The following is a 19,633-nucleotide window of genomic DNA, read 5'->3' as shown; positions in this document are numbered from 1 at the left end:
AATTTCAAAAAATTTGTATAGGTATACGTCTACGTCTACTGGTCTACGCGAAAAACAAAAAGGAACATACTTGTCAAATTTCATGAAACTATTTCGGCGCTTCGCCATAAATGCGAAACATAAAGAGAATTGCAAAACCGGCAGCTTGAATCTTAGACCTCATTTCGCTCGGCCAATAAACACCTATTCTGGAGAAAAAAAATTCTTGGTAGGTAGTTGTTTTGCTATTTTTTTGTCAACTAGGCTATATCAATCTTATACAACTGATAGGTTGATGGTAAAGCTCAGGCTGCACTCTTGGTATAGGTGCCCCGGAATACAGCATTGAGACCTACATATATCGATAGAGTAGGTCAAGTTACATATCTCAATCTTCTTGTTTGGCTAAACCTTATCCCAATCATTTCCCTTCTTCAGCCGTCTCCTCTACAGAATCCTGTCTATCTTCTCCCTTTCGTCTCCAACCCTTCTCCCGCAGATCAGCCTGCCAAACCCAGGGCTTCTTGAAGTTTCCCAATTCCTTACGATCACCTTTCTTGAAGAGAGGAATTGTTCCAAAAGTCGTAATCAAGTCGGGGAAGACTCCAAGCAGCTGTTGATCAATATGCACAATGGAGCCGCTATACTTGAATACTCCCAATCACATACTTCATGAGTAGTGGAGACATGCTAAAGATGTCTGGACTTGAAGAATTCCTGAAGCCATGGACTATATTTAGGAAGTCCTGGGTGATTATTTTTTCCATCTGAGAAACTGAAATTCACATGAAGGCATCTCATTGATCGCATCAGCTTGACTAACAACTTATCATAGTCCACAAAGAAGTCGTTGAAGTCATCTGGATTCTTTGTCATAATAGGCCGTTTCCTGCTTGCACTGTTGATAATGTTTCATGCAGCCACTTACATGCAGCTTGCATGAATTAGTAACTTTTCTTTTCACATCCTCAGTACTAGACTTCTTAGCCCTCTTCTTACCTCTTGTAAAAAACGTAAATTAGTATATCTTTTGTTGGTGGGGAGTCCCGTGCGGGAAGGTCCCGCCGCCTGAATATATCATTTACGCCGTCAATGGGCCTTACAACTGTCATACTTCAGCCGGGACCGACAATTTAACGTGCCCATCCGATAACACGGAGGTGATCTGGTTAAAAAACTTTTGCTTATGAGAGGGTTTGAACCCGGGATCTTGTGTCTGCGATAGTTGTCCGTCACTTCACAAGCAACAGCCGACTTTTAGAGTAGGTTGACTATCAGCACCAGTGCCCTAATGTTGCTTAGATCGGCTGTATACCACTGCTTAGCAACCACTGATGAAGGCTGCCACTCAAGACACCTGATGACCTCTCAGGTGGAGGGGAAATTTAATATACTCTACTACAATAATTTGAATATTTTATTTTCAAGGAAACAAAAGAACTTCGTGAGGCCTTCGAGGATCCCGGAGTTATATCTTCATTGTGTAACGTTCTTGTATCTTCGAGCAATCCACAAGTTCGACAAAATGCAGCTGTTCTTCTCCGGAAAAGGCTATCTAAATCACAGCATTGGACCAGACTCAGTGCTGAAGCAAAAGCTGGGTAAGTCTTTCAAAAAAACTTATTTGTACTATGTTTTCCTGCATCTTTCTGATGACCGGAGAGTAGTCATTTTTCGTACATTGATGGGCTTTGCTCGACAATGTAATAATATTTATGTACAAGTACTGCTGACAGCCTTTAGTGCATATATTATACTCTGACTGTCCGTAGTGACCTTAGACCAGTTATAGAATAGACACGGCCCATTGTATATTCATACTGAAAGTCTATGAAGCCAACATCTACTGCCATATCTCTAAATCGTGACGTCAGCATCAGATAGAAAACTTTTCTGTAGAGTTTGTTTACATTGTTTTCCATAGCAGATTGTGTCTATTTCAGCGGGAGCGCAGCTGGAGTTTACTATTTTAATGAATAATAATTTACATCCTTCTGAAATAAACACAATCTGAAAGTTTTCTATCGGATGATGACGTCACGATTTGGAGATATGGCAGTAGATGTTGGCTTCAGAGGCTAGACTTCCCAGCGTGTCTATTCTATAACTGGTCTAAGGTAGTGACATTCAATACCACAACAACAGGCACCGTGAGCTGTTCGATGTCCCCAGGAGACGCCTTCACCGATCACACGCCATCTGAATAGTTCAGATCAAAATGAATCAGATAAAAATGTGTTTTTTTTAAATACAAGTATAGTTTATATCAAACTATGATTAATTGTGTGTGTGTGTGTGTGTGTGTGTGTGTGTAATTACGTGTATTGAAATTGAATTTTATGATTGTATTAAATGTAAATGCCCCTACATTCTGTTCTAAAAGGATTTGTTCAAGCAATAAATAGCTACAGTTCATATTCACCATCATCAGATTAAAGAAATATGCCACTGATTGGGTTGGTGATTTTTTTCCAAGTCTGCTACAGAAGGTTTTGCGAAATGCTGGTCTTTTTCTTAAGCTGGTTTACATCTCATGTCATAATAAAATCATGAATGAAAGAGTGATTAATTTAAAAGAATAACAATTTTAAAGTAATACAAACTGATATGATCTTTATCAAAGTTTCTAAAAACTATATGATATATTTACATATTTTTTCTGTTGAAGATACAGATAAGATTTTACACAATGTGTTCACGGTATATTAAAGCAACTTTCAGTATTGTTCATCTATTGAAATTTATCACATTTATTGCTTATCCAATCTATCATAAACTCAAATGTTAAACCTAACTATTCACAATTAATAATTTTGTATTTTCCAGCATCAAAGAAGGTTTGATACAAGTGTATGTCAAGGAGCAGGAGAAAGTGGTGAAGAACGCGATCGTTCAACTGATTGGAACAATAATGAAACTAGAGTCCGGTAAATTGGGTTGGCCAGAGATGATGGAGTGCTTGAAAATGTGGGTCAATAGCAGTGTACTGGAGGAGAAATTTGTAAGATTTCCCTCGTCATTAAATTAATAAGTGTGCAGTTGCTGTATTTTTTTAATTTAAGTCCAGTTAGATTAGAAACTGGATTACATAGATTAAAATAGAATAAAGACAATCTATATTTTTTCTTCTATTCTTTTCCACCATCATTCAAATATAAATGGCATTAAAATAGTTATTAAAAATATCTAATTTGAAGCTAAATTATGGAAAATAACAAATCTATTCGTTATTTTGTTTCACTTGAGCTCGGACAGTTTGTCGTTTTTTACTTTCCTTGCCCTATTACAATTGGTAAGAAAATTAATGCTTTCCAAAAAATTAATAAGGTACCCCAATTTCAAGTTTTTTATACGTTTCTACTTGTCTATACGAGTCCAAAAACATGATTTTTTATAATTTATTATTATAATATCCAAAAATTTGTATTGTAACAACTAGTACCCTAACTATAGTGAGGTCCATGTTATAATGACAGTATTTGATCAACTTTGGTTTTGGTATCCTTGTCAAACATTCGACGAAGCTGGTGGTACTATCCTTTTCTAGGTCCACAACGATGCCAATTATGTTTTTGACAGTGTAGAAATATAATTAATTAATGCAGAGAATCGGCATCGCTATTCTTCTATCTTCATCCACTGTCATTATAACGTGGACCTCACTATAGTACATTTTTTCAAAAAACGCAAGTAATCCTATAAAATCAAATCATATCCAATAATAATTAGTGAATAATTGATGTTTTGCTTTTGTTTAGCTCGGCCTGTTTGCCTTGAGCATTCTAGCGGAAGTGGTGCCTGATGTGTTCATGGAGCAATACCCGGTTGCCTTGTACTTCAGCCAAATGCTAGTGCAGACTCTGCGCATGCCAGACATCTCGGCAAGCCCGCTCGCCCATCTAACTCTGGTCTGCCTGGCCCACTTCGCTCCTCCTGTACAACATGATCAAGTAACAATTCTTTCTTTTCTTATTAGTCATATGGAACTGCAACAAGGAAGCAGCGCTTCTGCAGTATTTCTTGTGAACATTTTTCACTGTTTAGGCTAATGTTATAAAATTATATACCATGTTTCATCCGTGAAATGTTTATAATCACTGTTCGATTATCATTTATACAGAGAGATTGAAAAGTCGCGCACATGTGAATGAACCTTCCTGTAAATAGTAGTTTCCAAGAATTAGTTAATTAATTAATTCGTTAATTAGTTAGTAATTAGTTAAACATAGATGGACAAAAAATATAGTTATGCTGGCTTCTGCAGGATAGCACCACACGATGTACCTACAACAAATCTAGAGATCATTGAACTGGATACTAGCCATATTGAGTCTGCAGTGTTACTGAGTTTACTGCGTTGTAAGCATGTCGTTTTCTCAAGAGCAACTAGTTTTACCTTAATAAAGTGAGGAAGAAGTAGAGTAAAGTAGGGTGAATAACCCCACTTTTTGGGTTTACCTTGAAGGAAGAGTTTATAAAAACAGGCTACATACACTGGATGAACTGAAGATGGTTTAAACAATGTCTGGAAAAATATTAAATTGGAAGCCAATTCTCGTGACTCAATTTCTATTAGTGGTCGATTACCTTCTACGAATCTAGGCTACGGAACATAACAGATCCTGTCTATTCAATATAAAGGTGCTGAAAAAAGTTTCATTGAACATGTTAGAACTAGTTCAGGCATCCATTACTGAAAAAGGCAGCCATTCTGAGCAGTTGTAAAAATTTAAGTATACATGTACTAATTATTATAAATAAAGTTTGTAAAATACATTTCTCTAAATACATTTTCACTGTATTGATGTGCGCGACTTTTCGATGACTCTGTATTTGAACTAAAACAAACTTAATTAAAAACTACTATAAATTAACTGTGATCTACTCTCAACTGTAGTTGAATATTACTAGAATTCCATACAAGATTCATGAATATACGTATACTTAAAATTCATTTTATTGAGTCAAAAACGATAAACATACAGGCCAAGTCAAAACATCAAAATAAATGACAGAATAACAAAATAACAAGGCTATAACAATACTGAGGCTCTCCAGATATTGTATTTTCCATGTTTGGCTACTCAGATATGTAGCCAATTCTTCCCCACTCTATTTGATAGATCAAATCAATACACTATTAGTAAATCAATCCAGTACACTTACTTTGTTATTATATTTATTATTATTATTAGATCATCTATTGGCCGCCTTTATAAACCTGCCTCGTATGGTGATTAATGATATTTAATTAGATACGTTGTGTTGATTGGCAGATAGCAGCTCTGTACACGGAGTCGATTCCGACGATGTTGGCGTTAATCGGCGACTTGGCCAAGAACCTGCGGGGCAATTCGGCCCTGGAAGCGATGCAGGTAATCGACAAGCTGCTAGAGAACAACCCAGCCGTGTTGCAGCCCCACCTCAGACTGCTCGTCAACTTCTGTCTGGACATCGCCTTCACCCGGCTGCCCAGCATCACTGACGAGATGCGCAACAAAGTGTTCAACACGCTCAGCGAGGTGGTCAGGGTCAAGAAGAGGGTGAGCCACCGCTCTAATACTATTTGCTGTTGCATGTTACGAATAAGTTGGTGCTAATTTTATGATTTGTCAGGGTTGAAAAGGGTGAGCCACTCAAATACTATATTTGTAGTTTATGGTACAAAAAGTCAAATCAAATCAAGTCAAATCAAGTTTATTCATCCATCTGATACAAATTTACATAACATACGGTAAATTGTAATCACTTACAAATACATTTCATCATAATCAATGTGAATCAAAAACTACAGATTTTTCACAAAAATAATTTGCTAATTTCTACAGAATTCAATTACACTAATTAATTTACTACAAACTTTATTAATAATAATTATTACACATATATATATTTCCCTGTAGCCTACAGATGGATGTAAGAGCTTACATAGGCAACATAGGCCTGTGCGTAAGCTCGGGTAATTAGTACAAAAATATTATAATATAGGATGTTCAGTAATTAGGTACTTTGAGAGTTAAATATTATCAAAAAGTTATGCTCCACATGCAAGAAGGGGGGTGGAGAATTGTACACAACCGAGAAGTGGTAAGGACAAACTCACAGTCTTGGAATGCAAAATAGTTTAGTACAAGGGATTAGAATTCATCAATCAATCAATCAATATAGTTTGAATAACCTGCCAGGCCGATACAGCAAATTTAAAGGTTAACTTCCCCATGGACATGTCCATTCAGGCAGAACTAGACGCGTGCACCGCCAATTCCACCAATCAGCAAGCCCGCGTCTTCATCAGTGATGTTAAACAACCATGTCTTCACACGTCTCTTGAAGATAGATGCTGAATCCGAATTCAACAATTGACCTTGGTTAGAAAGACGGAAGTTCCTGAATAATACATGTGAAATATAAAAACGCAGATACTAATTTTAGTGTATGTAAGGGTCAAGAAGAGGGAAAACCACTTGTCTAGTTTGTCGTAAGTTATAGGATATTTCATAAAAATAGGTTAATTTAGTATATTGCCAGATTCAAGAAGAGGGTCAATCACTTTTCTGTTTTCTAATAATATTAATACATATTGTTACGATCCATTTTCATAAATATAAAAATATTGTCCAATTTTAAAACAAATTCATTCCAACTCTGCTATCTGCCAACTAACCGATAAGGCAGCTCTAGCCGAGCTCTAAGAGATAGAAGTTGAAAACAACTCCTCTACCCTCTAGGCTCCTTCACCCTTCCTTACATTCCTATACTGGCAGTGATACCAAAATGTACAGGAAAGTGCAAGTGATGAACCGGCAGTGAGGAAAAAGTAACAGTGCGGTCCCGAAAGTTGCCGTGTCGAGCCGTATCGTGTCTAGCATCCCGTGTCGTGTCTCGTGCCGGGTATCGTGCCGTAAAGACCACGTTTGGCGAAATTTGTGAAGTTAAGCAAATTATTATTAACAGCGGTGAGTAAAATATCACATTTATCATTATCACTATCTGCCAGTTCTAATTATATTCATCCACCTCCTAATATTCAATTTGGTAGAGAGTTAGTGGGGAGGATATTTTTAATATTCTATCCGAAGAATGGACATTGATATGTCCAAAGCTCCGCCAATTTATGTAGATGCATAACAATATAACTATTATCTATAGTTATTATATTACAAATTGCTTTTTCATATCATATACAGTTCAATAATTATTTTCTTAGTCTATATCATGTAAATTCATCTATAATTTTGCTGTATTGTAAGCTATTGTATATAAGTGTTGTGATGAATCGTTTTAAATAAACCTCATGAGAAGGAGAGAACTAGCCAGAAAATTGTGATTACCCTTTTAAAATGAAAGAATTTGCTAAAGGAATAGTTAGCGACCGAGCGATAAAGCTTCCTTATCAGTAACTGTATATCAGATAAGAGTACCGTTCTGTACTGCATATTTTCTAAAGAATTATTTAATAAAATTATAATTATTCTGCAAATTAAGCACGAACCATTTATGAATTACTCATTGAATTTTGAGGTTACACTTTGTTTAGGCCTACTATTAACCAGATGTTTTTGAAGCAGCTCAAACACAGCTGACTGATTCAACATTATTGTAAAATGTCATGCCAGAATTCATGCAAGCTATAATATTATTTCTAAAAAAAGTAAAAACTATCAATAAAGGACCAAGAATTTCGAATAAAAAATAAAATGTATGTACTATTGTTGAAATTATTTATTACTTAAGAAATTGTATTATAATATCAAGTATTATTGTAACTAACTAGGTCATAGCATGAACATTATATTATTGATAAGAGCAGCAGAAATTAATTATAACAGTCTCAAACATAATAAAAATTGTATAAGAATATTAAATTATTAATTATTGTTTCAACTGAACCACATGGTGATTGAATCTCTTTGGCAAGCCTAAGCCAATCATAGTGCATAGAAATATCACCAAAAAGGTGATCGTTTGAAAACAACATATGTTAATCTGTTATCAGACAACAAACCTGCCTTATCATATACGCTAGCACATGTACACTATATAAGAGGAACTATGTCTAGAAAATTAAGCAGTTTTAAGAATTATACAAATTGAGTTATTATTGTAATTAAAGGAATTATATTCTACTGCTTGCCACTGACGTCATGTCTACGTCACAGTCGTTCTACCAATGGCAAATTTTCATGCAAATTAATTACACCGAGATTCTCAGAAAAAATATTCTAGCCAAGAAGCTGAGAAAAAGACTTCACTTCCCTTTTGAAATCCTCACCGTTAAGACCTCGTTAAAGTTACCAAGACCTATTTGTAAAATTTTCGTTCGATTTTATATGTTTTATTTGTGAGCCAATATTTTCGGCTATTCTAATTGTTATTCGTAAATTTATTTTCATCAATCGATAATTCAAGAGTTTAAAGTTAAATTATCCCTTAATTAATTTGGTGAAGGAGATATTAAATTAAAATTCCCCACGTGCTGAGACCGAAGCCTGGACCCGCTGCCGATCAAACGATTTTGATCTAAAGAAGAAAAACACGACCGCCAAGGAGTTTCACGTGAGTTTTAAAATTTAAAGGGGCCCCAATCTACGCTTCGAAAAGTATTACAGTGCAGAAAATATAAGTTTTTCTTCGTTAAATTATTGGCCACGCCGACAAGCGCTTATTAACTATTAAGATACTAGAATTTATTTGATTTAGAATTTATAAGAACTTGTAGTTGATTAACTATCCTCCGCTGCCAGAACCACGACCCCCAGCAAACTTAAAAAAACCTTTTGTAATTTATTTTCACCATTTTTTCACAAACTGTTAAACTTTATCAATTGTAAAAATTCTGTTGAATCATGCATGGTGTCATGCAAGTGCAAGAAAATTACTAATATTCTTTCCGAAGAATGGACATTGATATGTCCAAAGCTCCGCCAATTTATGTAGATGCATAACAATATAACTATTATCTATAGTTATTATATTACAAATTGCTTTTTCATATCATATACAGTTCAATAATTATTTTCTTAGTCTATATCATGTAAATTCATCTATAATTTTGCTGTATTGTAAGCTATTGTATATAAGTGTATAAGACAGTATTGTAATCTACATAAATAAAGTACTCAATCAATCAATCTCTCTCCATCTCCAATTTATGTGAATGCATTACAATATTATCTTGTATAGTTATTCCAAATTGATTTTTTTTATATCATTGTACAGTTCAATACCGTAATTAATTTCTCAGTTTATGCTATGTAAAATCATCTAAAACTTTGCTATATTGTAAGCTATTGTATATAAGTGTATAAGCCAGTATATATTGTTGTAATCTACATAAATAAAGTACTCAATCAATCAATCAATCAATATAATTATTATTTTCCATCCAAAATCATCGCAAAGAATATAAAATTTCCTAATTAATTTTTCTTGTTTTTTTAGAATAAATTTAATTCCGATCATCAAACCCTCTTTTTAAAAAAGGTTTGCAAATTATTAATTTAGATAAAAATAAAAAATCCGTTGCACATGTTCCCTAAAACAGGGACATAATTTTAAAACCCTTACAATATTTTATTGCATAAAAAGATGCACAATTACTGATATGGCAAACGAAAATTATAAAAACAAATTAAATACATCAAAATTATCAATTTCACAAAGTATAAACACAAAAGTACAATAAGTTATCAACCACAGTTATTAATTGATAAGTACACAATATTATTGAAATTAAATGTATACACTAATATTATCCATGTATTCATTTATGGAATAGAACCCACCATGTTATAAATATTTCTTTACCGAATGTTATAATGTCTAAATAATGATGTTACATAAACGTAGATGTAGATTTTAGGGTGTCACTCGTAAGTGCAATATTTCAAAAGTGCTAGTATTTCAAATTTTTGTTATTTGTGTTTTTTACGTATATAAAATTATCAAATAATATTATCATTTACATTTGAAACCTAATTGAACAGAACCTTTCAGGTTTCACTCTAGACAAATTGAAACTCGCAGTTCTGAGGCACTCCCTATATTGGTAAATTTTCAGGATCAAGAAGAAAATTACTTTAGACTTATTTGTAAAATTTCTGTTGATATTGAAAGCTTTTCTTTTGTGTGGAAGGCATTCACAATAAATATAATATTTTCAATGTAGCTCTGAATGCATATGAATGGAAACATTGATTGTATTGCAAGCAATAGTATACATTTTGAATTTAACTGTGATTTCATTCATTCATTGACAATTACAAATAAATGAATTGTGTTGTGCAGGTGATAGTTTGCGACGACCTGGTCTCGCCGATACTGCGAGTAGTGTTCGAGCTGATCGGAAAGATCCCGGCAGGGAGCGGGGATGGGGGAGAGGAGGAGAAACAGGAGGAGTACTTTGTGGAATACGAGGATGACTCCACCCCCACCACTTGCGCCATTCAGCTGTTGGACACCATGGCGCTGCATCTCCCACCTGATAAGCTCCTGCCTTTGCTGGTCAGTTTGCCACCTAATTTGTTTTCCTGAAGTCGAACTGGATAGCAATATAAACTGAATTTCAACTATTTTTATCAACCACTCATCCTCGATATTCTCCATTAAAATAATATGAATGAATAATTTAAGAAGATCATCAATGAGAGTGGATTTACAAACTTCTCTCATCCCCACTATACAGAGTGTCTCACGAAAGGTATAACAACCGTAGACCAATGCAATTTTCAACAGCAAATATTCAGTAAAATTTTCTTTTATCAACCTTAGATCATTGAAAATCGAGTTCCAAGTATGTGGTTGGAAAGAGGAAGAAATTGCCAATAAGATTCTTATAATTTGTTCCTTTATTGTTTTTTTTTTTTTTTTTTTTTTTTAATGAGCGATCAAAGTTAAAAAAGTACATTCGTCTAGTTTTAAGCAAAATTTCACACAATTTGAACGCTCACTATAAGTTCAAAAACGCCAAACAAAGGAACAAGCTACTGGAATCTTATTCGAAACTAGCTGGCCCGGCGAACTTTGTACCGCCAAATAGTTATCTCAATATGGACTTCCTATGTGCTTAGTTAGTTGTACAGCAGTTTGTATTTTTAGATATAGTTGAATGCAGCTTGCTGGGAAACTGAATAGCATATCTCATTGCTGCTGATTTTCTCGTGCATATTCTAAACTAGCCGTCAGGCTCGCTTCGCTCGCCATATCCGTCTAGCCAGGGGGCTCCGCCTCCTGGACCCCCGACTGGATCGTCCAAGGATGAGATCAGCAGGCTCGCTTCACTGAATAAGAAGAATATACATGCTAAAAGACGAACTTTAAACCCTTAAAACCACCCTCAGAGTTAAAATATTGCCAAAAGATTTCTTCGTGCGTCTCTAAAAGGCCAACTGAACATACCTACCAAATTTGAACGTTTTTGGTCCGGTAGATTTTTAGTTCTGCGAGTGAGTGAGTGAGTCAGTCAGTGAGTGAGTGAGTGAGTGCCATTTCGCTTTTATATAATATAGAAGATTTACAGCATTTCGAGTTCTACAGCCCAAGTTTGGACGTCGTTCGCACCGCGGCATTATTATTAGAATTAAAACTTGTGAATAAGTAGAAAGAAAAATAGAAAAACAGATCTACCGACGGCAGTTGGATAACGCAGTGATTATAACAGCTGATTTGTATTTCTATGTGTGACCAGCTCACAAATCTTCTTCCATAAGGATTACATGTAACATTTGAAGGACCGTGGTAGGAAAGAGTCCTGAAATCTGATCATAAATTTGATAGACCATAAACCTGCTCCTGAACATAACAAACACAACTAAACAAAAATCATCAAATTCTGTGCACACATAAAAAAGTTATTGAATGTCAAAATTTGAGGCTCGGTTTTTACTTTCCTTGCCCTATTAGCATAGGTAAGGAAATTATTGCTTTCCGAAAAAATTAAGGTACCCCAATTTCTAAATTCCTATACGTTTCAATGTCCCCTGAGTCCAAAAAAGTGGTTTTTGGGTATTGGTCTGTATGTGTGTGTATGAGTGTATGTGCGTCTGTGTACACGATATCTCATCTCCCAATTAACGGAATTACTTGAAATTTGGAACTTAAGGTCCTTACAATATAAGGATCCGAAACGAACAATTTCGATCGAATGCGATTCAAGATGGCGGCTAAAATGGCGAAAATGTTGTCAAAAACAGGGGTTTTCGCGATTTTCTCAAAAACGGCTCCAACGATTTTGATCAAATTTATACCTAAAATAGTCATTGATAAGCTCTATCAACTGCCACAAGTCCCATATCTGTAGAAATTTTAGGAGCTCCTCCCCATCTATGGAAAGTTCGATTTTAGATTTCTAATTCAATTCAATTTTATTTATCCTTTTTACAACATAGTTATTGTACAAAGTAGTTATGAAATAAATAACTTAAAACTAAAACAAAATAACTTAAAATAGCAGGTTAACAAAAACACGGAAGGTCCCTGCAAAGGCAAAGCCTGTGCGCAGGGGCCGAGTGTTACAAAAAACTACAGAACCAAAGTGAAAGCATAAAACAAAAATATAATTTATATGTATGAAATTTGTATAATAAAAAATCTCGAGAATACAGACAATTAACAAGAAATATTTTAATAATTATCAGGTCTCAGATATAATTTAAACGAAAAATTTCGAGTGGAAAAATTGAGCATGGAAATCTCTTCAATTAATGTCCAGTAACATTTTCACCTAAAATTGAAAATAAGCTCAAAATTTGAGAAAATGTAATTATTCAATTGAAAACTTTTGGCAACTGTTGATTCTATTAAATCATTCACTATGAAGAGATAGCAGATCTCGTGTGTATCCAGCGTTATTGAACTGTCACCAGCTGGCTCAGATCGTTGACTCTTATGCGCGTTTACACTAGCGTCAGGTGATCAATTTTCATAACGGCAAGGAAAGTTGTGTAAGTGCGCCACACCAGATTTTATTTATATAGATTTCTTCCTCTTCCCAACAATATCCTTACAAATAGGCTGGGCGTACACCGGTTAGTCAAGAAAAGACTAGTCACGTTTAGTCACAATATTTCACATAGTTGACATGTCTATTTGCAATGACTAATCATTATGAGTTGCGTCATAAGCATCAGTGTGAAGTATTGTGACTGAACGTGTCTGATCATGTCTTGTCTTGTCTTGACTAACTGGTGTGCGCCTGGCCTTAGATTTTCACTGATTTTCTCTAAAAACTATTGGCGTTTTTCGAAAAAATCTATTTAATTTATCTCTAAAATAGGTCGATATAAGAAACTTTTTTGTTGAAAATTTCACTTAGAATCTATGGCCTTCGGCTGTTACACCTTTCAAGGTACACTCTTTATAAATAAGTATTGTATCTTTTATGATGTTTTTCTTGTAAAAGATGATAAGTGAAGCAACATAAACTACTTTTTGGACATACATCTATCAAAATTCGGAAAGGGTACAGTTTTAGGCCAGGCCTGTTGGTCCATTTCTGATTATGTGTTATGGCATGTAAAATAAATAAATAAATAAGTATAATTTGAGTTTGGATGGTGTGTTTGCAGATGGAATGCGTGGAACCGAGCGTGACCAGCGCCGACCCTTGCGCTCGGAAGGCGGCCTACCTGAGCATGGCAATGGTGTCCGAGAGATGCGCAGACTATGTGCGCACCAAACACCTGGAGCAGTTTCTGCGCTACGTGCGTCAGGGCATCACCGAGCAGAACACCCCAGTCAGGAATGCCGCCCTCTTTGCGCTCGGACAGTTCTCCGAGCACTTGCAGGTCAGTGGCTCACTTTGTCCATTTCTCTTCACTTCATCTCACTTTCTACTACAAATTCAAATTCAATTTTATTAAGCCAAAACACTTTACAACTGGCCATGTCAACAGATATTGAAAAATACATAAAATAAATAAATAGAATAACAGGAGCTTACGAAAATATAGCACGTCACATAAATTATAACATTCTTCTACACTTTACATACAAATAACTGTAATTTAACAGTTGAACAAATTATAACACCCTATCATTTAAAAAACTCTTCAACACTATAATATGCTTTGTCAACCAGAAATGCATACAAATCTCTCCTAAAATTAGGCAGCTTGCTGAAAAGTTGCAAGCCATAAACAATCAGAATCTTATCTACACTTTTACTACTGATAAATTAATAATTATGATACTCATTATAAGAGGGTAATTTTTTCATCCTCTGATAAGCCATAAATGAAAGACTTCGAAAAATTAATTTTCCCACCATAACTTACTTACACTTATTATAAATGCTATGAAATTTGGTGCATTTGTCATACCAGTGGACCAGCCTTGCAGCCTACCATAACCCTCTTCATAAAATGCCGCAGCCATATGAGTTCAAGTAAGCTATGACGTAGTTGGAAGTTCTGCCCTCAAAGTCATGTCTTGAGTTTAGGGAAAAGGTATGAGTTACTAGTGGCCAAGTCAGTTTTCTTTGGTGGATGATCAAAAGTATCCCATTTGATTTGCTGGAGGAGCCGTTTGTTTGCACCAGCACTGTGAGTCCGAGTTGTCATGCTTCACAGCGATTTCGGCAGTCATTTCAACTGACGTTTCTTATTTCACAAGATCATTAACGCACATCATCATCACTCATAACGTTACCTGCATAAAATTGAATCATTCTTTGTTAGATTTATGCTGAACTTTTGCCTTTTGCTTGCAAAAATAAGGCTACGGTACGTAACTAACACTTGGTGGTTGACTCAAGTAAGGCGGTTCCTTCACAGGGCTTTTGATAGAGAGGACAAGCTGTTCAGCTCTGTGAAAGTCGTAAATTTCTTGGTGTTTTCCTGGATGAGAAGCTGACTTAGCGGCCACATATTGTATATTTGACTGGTAAACTCTCCAGAGTTATATATCTTTTACATAACTTGAAAGAGCATGTGACCTACATGTATTTGAGATTAGCTTACTTTGCGTTTTTCCATAGTCTGCTATCATATGGAATTATTTTATGGGGAAACTGTAGTGATATGCAGAGTGTGCTTGTACTCCAAAAAAAAGCTGTTAGAATAATTTCTAGTGTAGAGTTCCTTGCCCATTGTAAACCGCTGTTCATAGACATGAAAATGATGACAGTAATAAATTTATATATTTTTAAGGATATAATATATACAATTGGCAATATATTTCACCTTGAACGTAGGCAGGTCATACATGAGCATTTCACTCGGCATCGTGAAATGATAAATGTACCTTTTAACCGACTGACGAAATCAACAAAGAGCTACGAAGTAATTGGGACCAAAAGCTGCAATAAGCTATCAAGACAGGTGAAAGACTATCCCATCAGCATTCTTAGACTTAAGATTCAGGAGTGGCTGATTGGACATCCCTTTTATGTTATTACTGAGTTCCTAGCTTTAAACGAGGGATCAATTTTTTCCCAAGTTAAATGTATTAGGTATTTTTATTATTGTAATTTCCTGTTCACATTATGGACCATATGAATAAAGTTGAGCATTTGCTTATACTTCTAAAATATGGAGTATTTGCTTCATTTTCTGTGAATAAACGTGAGCAAAACCTTTTGCCCATGCTCATCAGAAGCAACCGCTACACTCTATCGCCGGCTTTCGTAGGGGAAGCAGCCGCACCGCCTCGACGCTAAGCCCGAGTGAGCAGCCGGCACCACCCCACTAGGACCCCAGGGGTCCTCCCCACCGTCGATTCATCCTTCCATGTGGTCGTTGTCAGCTTCATAAACCGCTTGAAATTGCTATGGCTCCCTGTTGGCAGGGAGAAATTATGCGATACAGTACTTTGTAATATTAATATACTGGTGACCCCCTGGGTTGGAGAACTCGCTCAAGAACTGTTGTATTATAATCTTAGAAACCCGCAACTTTTAATTATACAGAGTATGAAAATTATGGAAACAGCTAAATATTTATCGAACAAGAATAATTTGACAGTAGGTTTCATTGGGGATCCTATTTGAAATGAAAAATTACTCTGTCGCTTTAACATATTTGAAATGCATATAAATCCAAATTCATTTTTTGAATGATTGGTGGGGTGGTCATGTACATGATTTCGATACATAGTTCTAAGAGAAAAATAAATGGTGAAAACCGCACATTGATATATCTTGACCCGTATCAGTTTGTTGATGTAAAAGTTGTTAATTATTTTGTATATTAACCACCTGAGATCATGTGTCAGCACGTGAAGTACTTTCTGTGTGACAGCTTCCAAATAGCCTCTTCTTCTTCACGTGCCTGCTCCGTTTCGGATGTTGGCGATCATAATGGCTATCCTGATTTTGTCGACGGCGCTACGGAACAGCTCTGCAGATGACTGGTGAAACCATAGCCTCAGATTTGCCAACCATGAAATTCTCCTTCTGCCAGATCTCCTTTTTCCGTTGATTTTTCCTTGAAAGATCTCTTGCAGAAGTCTGTATCTTGAGCTATTCCTCATAATGTGGCCGAGGTATTGGAGTTTTCTACTTTTAATTTTATTCAGGAGCTCCGGTTCTTTATTCATTCTTCTGAGAACCTCTTGATTAGTAACTTTTTGGGTCCAGGATATTTTCAGCATTCTTCTGTACAGCCAGAGTTCAAAAGCTTCAATCTTTACCATTGTTTCTTTTGTGAGGGTCCATGCTTCTACCCCATACAACAGAACGGAGAACACATAGCAACGCAATAGTCTCAATTTAGTTAATAGAGTAAGGTCGTGACTCTTGTACACCTTACTCAATTTATTGAAGACAACTCTTGCTCTTTCTATGCGGCATCTTATTTCTTGTGTGTTATTCCATTTCTCATTGATGATGGTACCCAGGTAGTTATAGTGTGAGACTCTTTCTATTGCATTTTGATTGATAAACAATTGTACTCCACCTACATTTTCCTTGCTTATTACCATGAGCTTTGTCTTATTAGTGTTGATTTCTAAACCATATTGCGAACTCTTTTCCACCACTCTGTCCATCAACTGTTGCAGACCTTCAATGGAGTCAGCAAACACAATAGTGTCATCTGCATACCGTATGTTGTTCAATCTTTTGCCATTAACTGATATTCCTTCCTCTTGATCTTCCAGTGCATTTCCAAATATACGCTCCGAATACAGATTGAAAAGGATGGGCGACAAGATACATCCTTGTCTAACACCTCGCAAAATTTTCACCTCCTCTGTCTGCTCATCTCCCACCCTCATAACTGCTGTCTGGTTCCAGTACAAATTGATGATGATGTTCAGGTCTCTTGAGTCAATGTCACTGTCTCTGAGCACTTCTATCATCTTATCATGCTTGACACGATCAAATGCTTTCTGATAATCAATGAGACATGCAAACACATCACAATTCACGTCGCGACACCTCTGGAAGAGGACCTGCACACCAAACACAGCTTCTCGCGTTCCAACAGCGTTAAGGAAACCGAACTGATTAGGAGAAATTTGCTGCTCACACAGTCTGTAGATTCTCTTATGGATTATTTTGAGAAATAATTTCAAATAGCCTCAGCTGATGTTATTAATGAATGAATGGAAAAACTGTAGTAATTGCATTCAATGAATTCTTCAGCTGACTAAATCACAACAAATCTTTTTCTTGTGCACTTTCAATGTTATTTTTATATCCTGAAAAGAACGAAGGAGTGGGTCAATTTTGTTGTCCAAAAAACTTGACCTGTCAAAAGGTTCGAAGAATACGTGTTTAAAATTTTAAGCTGAGTGATAAATTCTTTCTAAAGTTATTGTAGAACATACTAACAGACGGACATCGACTTTGGCTTTCAGTAAGTCAAAAGTGAGAACTCGCCTACGCTCATTCAATTATATTCCAATTCAACTGTTGTGCTTTGTAATATTATATTCAAATTTAAATGTTGTGCATGGATATTAAATCCATATTCATTTTATTTTCAGTTCTACATAAATATGACTGAATCAAGTACTGACAAAGGCCATAAAGTTATTGATCAATTAAAGTCAATGTCTGGAATACCCAACTTGTCATTGTTCTTATTAGAGGCAAGAACTTATGAAGAACTCCACAATTATATTTTTGTGAAGAATCTCACCGGATTCAGCTCCTAAAAATATTATTCGCGCAAGTGGACGATAAGCTGGAATCTATGTTGAATTCTACCTCGAAAGAGAGTCTGAGATACTGGACAGTAAGTTTTCAACTATACTTGTTAAATTATCTTAATTCAGTTTTCTTCAATAAATGAATTACCTTAAAATTAAATAATATTAAAGTATAATAATCTTATTTCAGTTTTCTTTAATATTTGTGAACTAATGGGATGAGTTGAAGTTATTTGAAGATGAAAGAAATATATCAAGGCTTCAAAAATTGAATTTTCATTTATCTATCATGCATTTGATGGAAACTTTAAGCTTTTGAATGTTATTAAAGTTTACTTGTTAAATAACCTTATTTCAGCTTTCTTCAATAAATATATAATCTTAAAATTAAATAATCTTGAAGTTAAATAATCTTATTTCAGTTTTCTTCAATATTTTTTTACGTTGCTTCTACACAAATATTTAATTATTGTAATGGAATTTAGTTCGCTGGAGTACACCGATATTCACTTCATGTATGGAGCAGCTCTTGGCAATGCGACCGAAGCAAGAAGAATGTATGCAGCTGCATTTCCAAACCGCCGTCTCCCTTCCGACAAGGTGTTCACAAGAACTCACAATCGGCTGAGAGAAGTTGGTTCATTTGAACGGAACAGGGTAATTGCTGGTAGGCCTCGAGCAGTTCGAAATGTTGCTTTTGAAGAGGAAGTATTGCAGAAATTCGATTTCAATCCTAGAACGAGTACGAGAGCAGTTGCAAAGCAAATCAATTCAAGTGCTTCTTCTGTGTGGCGTGTACTAAACAAGGAAAGACTTCACCCCTTCCGCTTTCAAAAGTTCACTCATTGGTTGAACGCGACTATGAGCCAAGAGTAAACTGTGCCCGTTGGTTTCTTCAGCAAGACATTATCCAACCAAATTTTCTAGAAATGAGTCCAGCTTTACAAGAGAAGGAATCTTCAACTCTCGCAACAGTCACGTCTGGGCCTTAGACAATCCTCATGAGGTCAAAGTGCGTGGTTATCAGCATAGATTTTCGCTGAATGTTTGGACGGGTATCTTAGGTAATCGCGTGATTGGACCATACATTCTTCCTAATCGTCTGAATTCTCCCACGTACATTACTTTTTTAAGAGACATACTACCAGAACTTTTGGAAGATGTGCCTCTTGCAAACAGATATAATATTTGGTTTCAACATGATGGTGCCCCTGCTCATTTCGGAAATGTTGTTACGGACTTTCTGAACATGACCTATCGTCAGCGGTGGATTGGGCGGGGTGGACCAGTACCGTGGCCCGCACGTTCACCTGACCTCAACCCTTTAGATTTTTTTTCTGGGGCCATATGAAAGACCTTGTTTACAGCACGCCAGTAGAAAACGAAGAAGACCTTGTGGCAAGAGTGGTTGCTGCAGCAGGTGCCATTCAAGATGATGAAATGCTTTTATAGCAGTTCGACGGTCCATGATTGAAAGGTGCAGACTGTGTAATCAAGTTGAAGGACGGCATTTTGAGCAATTGCTGCATTAGTATCAGTGAACCGATTTGAGTGAAATTAATAT

The 19,633-nt window shown here is 35.8% G+C and overlaps 1 protein-coding gene across 3 annotated transcripts in view; it reads left to right on the top strand.

The window, feature by feature from the left end:
- The window catches only part of LOC111044153 (importin-4), a 29,866-nt gene that overhangs the window by 1,022 nt on the left and 9,211 nt on the right, over positions 1-19,633 (top strand). For all 3 annotated transcript variants that reach the window (XM_039430217.1, XM_039430219.1, XM_039430218.1), the window contains exons 2-8: positions 1,408-1,580; positions 2,806-2,980; positions 3,738-3,929; positions 5,256-5,522; positions 10,267-10,482; positions 13,545-13,763; positions 17,905-18,155. In XM_039430217.1, coding sequence (XP_039286151.1) covers positions 1,408-1,580; positions 2,806-2,980; positions 3,738-3,929; positions 5,256-5,522; positions 10,267-10,482; positions 13,545-13,763; positions 17,905-18,075 — 1,413 coding nt within the window. In that variant the 3' untranslated portion in view covers positions 18,076-18,155. The remainder of the gene's footprint in view (positions 1-1,407; positions 1,581-2,805; positions 2,981-3,737; positions 3,930-5,255; positions 5,523-10,266; positions 10,483-13,544; positions 13,764-17,904; positions 18,156-19,633) is intronic.

This window comes from Nilaparvata lugens, chromosome 6, assembly GCF_014356525.2.
Source record: "Nilaparvata lugens isolate BPH chromosome 6, ASM1435652v1, whole genome shotgun sequence".
NCBI classification, from domain to species: Eukaryota; Metazoa; Arthropoda; class Insecta; order Hemiptera; family Delphacidae; genus Nilaparvata; species Nilaparvata lugens.
The sequence above is the reverse complement of the archived record's forward strand: the minus strand, read 5'-3'. Positions and strand labels throughout refer to the sequence as shown.